Source organism: Cebus imitator, unplaced genomic scaffold (genome assembly GCF_001604975.1).
Source record: "Cebus imitator isolate Cc_AM_T3 unplaced genomic scaffold, Cebus_imitator-1.0 Scaffold52, whole genome shotgun sequence".
Classification (NCBI taxonomy): Eukaryota; Metazoa; Chordata; class Mammalia; order Primates; family Cebidae; genus Cebus; species Cebus imitator.
The window spans coordinates 1,095,637-1,103,275 of record NW_016107367.1 but is presented as its reverse complement, the minus strand read 5'-3'; the positions used below and the strand labels follow the sequence as shown (position 1 = coordinate 1,103,275).

The 7,639-nt window shown below is 51.9% G+C and overlaps 1 protein-coding gene and 1 non-coding gene across 2 annotated transcripts in view; both read left to right on the top strand.

The window, feature by feature from the left end:
- Window positions 1–800: 800 nt before the first annotated feature.
- Window positions 801–874, top strand: TRNAI-AAU. The gene has a single exon. It is a non-coding gene; the product is annotated as a tRNA-Ile (tRNA).
- Window positions 875–4,138: 3,264 nt separating this feature from the next.
- The window catches only part of LOC108304034 (zinc finger protein 839-like), an 18,547-nt gene continuing 15,046 nt past the window's right edge, over window positions 4,139–7,639 (top strand). The window contains exon 1 of the mRNA XM_017528073.2: window positions 4,139–4,456. Coding sequence (XP_017383562.1) covers window positions 4,148–4,456 — 309 coding nt within the window. The 5' untranslated portion in view covers window positions 4,139–4,147. The remainder of the gene's footprint in view (window positions 4,457–7,639) is intronic.

Here is a 7,639-nt window from a genome sequence, read left to right as displayed (position 1 = left end):
GCGCGTGCCTGTAATCCCAGCTACTCAGGAGGCTGAGGCAGGAGAATTGCCTGAACCCAGGAGGCGGAGGTTGCGGTGAGCCGAGATCGTGCCATTGCACTCCAGCCTGGGTAACATGAGTGAAACTCCGTCTCAAAAAAAAAAATAAATAAAAATAAAAAATAAAATAAAATGACATTTAATCATTAAATATCATTTTAAATGATTCCTCAGTGTTTATGTTTATTCCTTATGATGGAATGTTAAATGCAAAACGAGAAAAAACAGACTGCTTAAAACAAGCCTTTGGATTCCATGCATATATGTATTAAATACTCGTGTACAGTGGGGGGAAATAATCGGCAGGAAGGAAGCCAGGACCCCAGCGGCCCTTGTTTATTGGCCGATAGGGAATCGACGGTTCTTTTGTCTTTTGTCTGGTTTTTTGTATTTTCCAAGCTTGATTTAATTGATTTAACCATGCTAAAGGCTCTTAATACACGAAGTTTCCAGGCTGCAGGATTCTCGGAGATAAAAAAACAGCAGTGAGTTGGAATGTTTGAAAGCCTTCTCACAGCAGAGCTAAACCTCCCACTTGCAGTTTGGATTTTCCCTGTGAAAGGAAGTCACCTCCCTTCTCCTCGAAGTCCCCTAGGTCTCAGTTTCTGCATCTGGCCAATGGGGATGACTGGGAGGAGGTGGAAACTCACCGCTGGGACGAAGCGGAAGGCAGCCAGCGGCGCGCGCTCGGCAAGGAGTGGCTCACGGCGGGCGCGGGCTGGAGCCCTCCTAAGAATTCTAGTGGCACCGCCCCATCGGGCGGCCGGTTAGCTCAGTTGGTTAGAGCGTGGTGCTAATAACGCCAAGGTCGCGGGTTCGATCCCCGTACGGGCCAGCCTGGAATCTTTCCTTTTCTCCCGTGAACTCCTTTCGCAACTATTTTTACAAATGCTCCTTTCTGGTACCGTAACCGGCGTGTAGGCAGGAGCGAATTGCGGAATCTTTTGGACTCGGCCCAGAGGTTGTCGAAGGCAGCCTGCTGGGGAGAGCGGGAGGAACCCAACGCGCGCTGAGGCCGTGGCTCTTCACGCAGAGACCCCGCGCCCGATGCCACCTGAAGGGTCTGTTTTAGAATGCCATTGGCTAGGCCTTTAACATTTGTCGTTTTTTGGGGGGCACTCAGGACATCCAAACCGATGCACATCACCAGCTCCCACCCCCCACGTTTCCTGAGGCTGCGTCTTGCCTGGAGGAACCGCCCAGTGAAGACAGGTGCTCCCAGATGTCACGGCCTGGTGTTCTCTGGGCCCCCTGGCGGGGAAGCCTTAGAGTTGAAAATCCAGGTCTGGAATGAATGCATTCCACAGATGAGTATGGAGAGCCACTACTGCTTGCCCAGCACCGTTCTAGGCTGGGCACAAAACGCTGAGACACAAAGCTTAACCCGCCTGGAGACAGTGACAGCCAGCAGATGACTGCCATGTTTTTAGTGAGGCGTTCCGGTTGTGAAAGCCTCTGGAAACCTTCTCTTTCCCGCCCCACCGCCCCCTTTTCTTTTCAGAAACATCTTAGGCTTCTCATTTCTTCTTGGTTCTGCATTTTGCAGCCGGAGCAAGTGGATGCATTTCCCTCTCCTGGTTCAAATTTCTAGGGTGGTCAGGTGTGCTCAGTTGAACAAAAGCCGGTTGTATAGGGTCGATGCCATTGATGTCACGATCCAGCAGGGGCTCCACCTGTTCTTGAAGATTCTACAGTGGAAACAGCTACTAGGTCTGACCTAAATAAGAAGGAGCTCAAAAATATACAGACCTCGGTAAGTGCCCAGGGTGTAGTAAAAGTTAATAAATGCCAGGCGATGGCGCTGCTGTTATTATAAGCAAAGTTAGGAGAGCCTGGGCGACTGACACCTAAAATAGACACCTGTACACACGATGGATGTCACATCTTTTCATAGTACTGGCAGGCACGTTGTTAGATGCAGGGACACAGCATGGAGGAATCGGTGGAGGTTGCAGCCCTCACGTTTCCTGAGCTTGAAGGGGTTTAGAATATGCCACGGTGGCATTAAAATTATTTTGAGTAGAAGGCATTTTAATTCCTGAAATCTAGCCAGGTGTGGAGGCTCACACCTGTAATCCCAGCACTTTGGGAGGCTGAGGTGGGCAGATCACCTGAGGTCAGGAGTTCAAGACCAGCCTGACCAACATAGTGAAACCCTGTCTCTACTAAAAATACAAAAATTAGCTGGGCGTGGTGGCGGATGCCTGCAATCCTACCTACCTGGGAGTCTGAGGCAGGAGAATCGCATGAACCCAGGCGGTGGAGGTTGCAGGGAGCCAAGATCATCCACTGCACTCCAGGCTGCAGACTCAGTCTTAAAAAAAAAAAAAAAAAAAAATGCTGAAATGTCTTATCTGCTAAAAAGCAGAGCTTTCCTCAGAGCTTCCACTGTGCTGGGCACAGTGGTTCACACCTAGAATCCTAGCACTTTGGGAGTCTGAGGTGGGTGGATCACCAGAGGTCAGGAGGTTGAGACCAGCCTGGCCAACATGGTGAAATCCTGTCTCTACTAAAAATACAAAAATTATCTGGGCATGGTGGTGCATGCCTGTAGTCCTAGCTACTCCGGTGGCTGAGGTGGGAGGATTACCTGAGCCTGGGAGGTTGAGGTTGTAGCGAGCCAAGATCATGCCACTGCACTCCAGGCTGGGTGACAGAGCAAGATCTTGTCTCTAAAAAAAAAAAAAAAAATGTGTAGCCTGGGAGTCTCCCTATTAAAAAAAAAAGAAAAAAAATGTGGTAAGAAACCCATAATATAAAATTCACCATTAAAAAATAATACAGCAGGTAGCATCATGAATGCAATGTATTGATAAGGATGACTGTGATCTTCCAGAACCTTCTCTGACGCCAACCTGGCTCCCAGCCTTACTTTACTGGCTTCGGTGCTCATCATACTGTGCTGCAAACGCCAGCTTCCCCCTTCTCACCACCTAGACTGTTAAATCCCACTGGGCAGGAACAGCCACTCACCCTCCAGGTGCTTAATAAGGGTTTGTTGACCCGTGGACCTCCTGCTCTCCCTGGGGAGAGGACCTGCAGCTACAAGACTCATTGGGAAGGGCATACAGAGCCTCAACCATAAGAAGAAGAGGCGATCAGGCTGAGGAAGATGGGCCGTGGAGCTGGATGGATAGTGACATGTAGAGAGGGTGGGTTCATTCATTCCTTCACTCATTCGTCTATTCTTATTTATTTATTTTGAGACAGAGTCTCTCTCTGTCACCCAGGCTGGAGTGCAGTGGTGTAATCTCGGCTCACTGCAGCCTTCGCCTCCCGGGTTCAAGCGATTCTCCTGCCTCAGCCTCCCTAGTAGCTGGGATTACAGGCGTGCACCACCACGCCCGGCTAATTTTTGTATCTTTAGTAGAGATGGGTTTCACCACGTTGGCCAGGCTCCTCTCGAACTCCCAACCTCACGTGATCCCCCCTCCTCGGCCTCCCAAAGGGCTGGGATTACAGGCGTGAGCCACCGCGCCCGGCCCAATCGTTTATTCATATTCATCCACCCATCATTCATGCCCTGAGCCTGCGTTCTGTTCTGGGCAGCGCCTGTGTTGGGCACCGAATGAGTAATATATCATCTTTCCCTTCAAGGTGCACCGAGTCTGGGCAGGTGAGTAGAGAGAGGCTAGGGTGACATGGGAACAATTTGGGGGTTGGGAAACACTCTTGTTAACAATTCAAACTGTGGTCCCGTCTTAGATCTATAAATCCAAACGTTTGGGGGTGGGCACAGGACTCTGCATCTCCAGACAGGATCCTCCGCTGATGATTCGGATGCACGATGATGTCAGAACGCTTAGTGTGGTAACTTTTGGACCGGGGGCTCTGGAACCCCGAAGGTCCTGGAGAAGGTGGGTGTTAAATACATCCATGACAGGCAACAAGAAAATAAGAGGGAACGGGTGTCCGCTCTGCTGATCAGCCTAGGAGCCGCGGCGCCTGTCGGCGGGGGCGGGGCACTACACGACCTTCCCGCCAGGCACGGTCGCCTTCCGAGGTGTCTTGGCCTGCGAGGCATCCGTAGCCCGCCCCTTTCCCCGGTGACGCACATTGGAGGCGCCGTCGCTCAGAGCCCCGGGTTCGAGTCCCCGCCTCGGCCGCCATGGCGGATGCGGAGCCGGAGGCTGGGGGCGGCAGCGAGGATGGCGGCGGCGGCGGCGGCGGCCCGGCTCCTCCGGGCCAGAGCGGCAGCGTCGCACGTGTGGCCCCGCTGGACCCCGAGCAGCTGCGGCGGGTCCTGGAGCGGGTGACCAAGACGCAGCCGCCGCCGCTGCCGCCGCCGCCGCCGCTGCCACCCCCATTCGTGCTGCAGGAAGCGGCGCGGCGGCTGCGGGACGCGGCCCAGCAGGCTGCCCTGCAGCTGGGCCCGGGCGCCGAGCCCCTGCGCCCGCCGCGCCTGCTGCCGCCCCAGGTGAGGCGCCGGGAAGGGACGTAGGGAAACAGGCCTAAAGGGGGCCGAGGCCCCGCGGCTGGGCTAGCTGCTTCGCCCGGGTTAAGACTCAGGGCGTCCCCAGGCTGAGCTTCTCAGGGACGGCGTTCGGCCCCCACCTGTCACCACCCTGGCATTTTCACCCCAGGAGCCTCACTCGAGGAGCCGTTGCTCACGCTGAGCCCTGTGCCTGGGACGCCCTCGTGCCTTCTTCTCTGCCTCCACAGCCCTGCTGGGGACCCCTGCGTGCTGCACAGCTCTTCTTACAGGCCTTTGAGCGCTCGTTCAGCCTTTGTGGAGCACTTAGAGACGGTGTCCCCGCCACTCCCCACTATGTGCGAGAGGTGACGCCTTGAACACACTTGAAGAATGAACAGAAGGCAGGTTCTGGGAGTGACGGGGCTGCTTTAGAGTGAGTGGTCCCGTAGGCCAGACACTGGAGCTGAAACCTGAATGAATTAAAAGGCACCAACTTAGCTTTTCAGGTGTAAGGTGCCGAGGCCCAGGCTTGGAAGAAAGTTAAACATAATATACGAGTTCGCTGTGGGACTTACCATCCTGAGTGACAGTCACTGATTTGTAACCTCAGTACCCAGCACAGCACCTCATGCACACTTAATGTTTGAAATATGTGAAAGCACTCTTATACTACAAAACAGCCTTTCTCAGTGGGTTTATTTCCTGGGAATATGGTCGCCCAAGTCCGGAGGGTGTAGCATAGCGCCTGAAGCCAGAGGTCCTACACGTCATCTGTAAAATTCCATCCTATTTCAGCGCTGGGGTTGTAAACAAAATTAGTCTCATCCTAAAATTGCCGAAAGAGAGCTTTCATTAGCTGGGTGTGGTGGCGGGCGCCTGTAATCCCAGCTACTTAGGAGGCTGAGGCAGGAGAATCGTTTGAACCCGGGAGGCAGAGGTTCCAGTGAGCCGAGATCGCACCATTGTACTCCAGCCTGGGCGACAGGGCGAGACTCCGTCTCAAAAAAAAAAAAAAGAGCTTATTCCACTGGAAGAAATGGGTCAGTGAATAGAATCAGGGATCTTCACTCGTGAGTTTTTTTTTGACTGATGTTAGTTGCCTAGGGTTGTATCCAGTTAATCATCAAGACTGGAGAGTTGTCTTGCTAAGATTTAGGAAGACAAGTATGATTCTGCCCAAATGCCACACTATCACCATCCAGAGGTGTGACCTTGGGTAACTCAACCTTTTTGGTCTTTGGCCTGGGTCAGATGGCTCCAAGACGCCATCCAGGGGCGGCCATCTGCAGAGTCTCTGCTCTGCGCCAGGCAGTGTGCCGGGCTGCTTAGTTTTCCGCAGTGTTTTGTACCAGCATTTTGCTGGGGGGAAATAAGCTCAGGGAGGTTGAGTGGCCTTGCCCGGGGTCCCTCAGGTGTGGCTGCTCTCCCGAGCCCCCTGTACTCCTCAGCATACTCTGCTGAATATGGCCACAGCTTTTTGGGTTTGGAATGAAGTCCAAAAATGACGTATTTTTCATGAAGGCAAACTTTATCAGGGTTAGGTAGCATGATGATTGTATTCTGTAGCTAATCTAATGGAGATGATGTAAAGTCTACCTGCAACAATGTAACTTTACAGCACCTTCTGCTGATACTCTTTCAGCCCCAGATGCATCATGGAGGCCACAAAGGAAAGCCAGATGTGTACTTTGCCCTTCAGTAGTTTATGAACTAACGAGATAAATCATGACCCAGATTCCTTCTAATCAAGGCCAGAAAGCTAAAGATAGTGATAAAGAACTAAATATATTTAGAGAAAGGGAGATTGTTGTCAGGTTATCTAAAGTCAAGAAGAAAGAAGAAAAAGAAAGAAAAGGAGATTGTTTCTGGCTGAGGAGATCAGAAGCAGCTTTGCTGAAGAGGTGGTATCTGAACTAGATTTGAAAGGGTGCGTCTGCGTTGAAAATTCAGAAGAGGAGAGGCAGGTTTTGGGGCCAGTGGCAGGGTGCGTTTCAACAACCTCAGCAGAAGTCCGGGTGGTTCGCTCTGGGGGATGGTGTAAAGCCCAGACCAGGTGGACACACTTGGGTCAGATCAAGGCTCCTGTTTCTCCACATCCTCCCTCTTCCCACCCCACAGAAATTTCCAGTTCCACTCAACCTGTCATGCCCCTTTTCACGCATCCATGCATTCGCACATGGATGTGTGCCCTTTTTCACCTGGCAAAAATTCCCAGCCTTCGAAATGCCCTTCACAGATCACTGCCTCTGGGCAGCCCACCACATCTGGGCTGTTCCTGCCTCTTGCACCTGTGGTACCATGATAACATTGTTTTCCTGCCTGCCTCACCTGTCTGCATTCCTTAGGGAACCTTATCTGCCTTCAGAATTGTCAGTGGAGCTTTTGAAAGGGCAGATCTTGGGGCTCCACCTCACGAGACCTGATTCAGCAGGTCTGTGGGGATCATGAGGCATGGCAGGGGAAACCACCCACCATCTCAAGGGTGAGGCTAGGACTTGGCTAGTGTGTATGTATTCCACCCAGAAATACTTAGTAAAGGTAGCTGAATGAAATAAACATGTAACAAAGTGTCAAGCATAATACCCACAGGGTAAGCCAGTTAGGATAGGGGATAAATACATTATTAGTCAGGCTTTGCTGCTGTGGTTATCCTAAAACAATAGGGTTTAGGTGTTGTGTATGTGTGTGTGCGTGTATTCTGTTTTTGTTTTATGGTTTTGTGGAGACAGGGTCTTGCTTTCTTACCTAGGCTGGACTGATCTTGGCTCCTGCAATCTCAAACTCCCAGGCTCAAATTATCCTCCCACCTCAGCCTCCCGAGTAGCTGGTACTACAGGCATGTACCATCATGCCTGGCTAATTTAAAAATTTTTTGAAGCCAGGGGTGGTGGCTCATGCTTGTAATCCTAGCACATGCCCGTAAGCCTAGCCTAGGGAGGCTGAGGCGGACAGATCACGAGGGCAGGAGATCAAGACCATCCTGGCTAACGTGGTGAACCCCATCTCTACTAAAAAATACAAAAAATTAGTCAGGCGTGGTGGCGGGTGCCTGTAATCCCAGTTACTCAAGAGACTGAGGCAGGAGAATCGCTTGAACCTGGGAGGCGGAAGTTGCAATGAGCTGGTATTGTGCCACTGCACTCCAGCCTGGGCAACAGAGCAAGACTCCGTCTCAGGAAAAAAAAA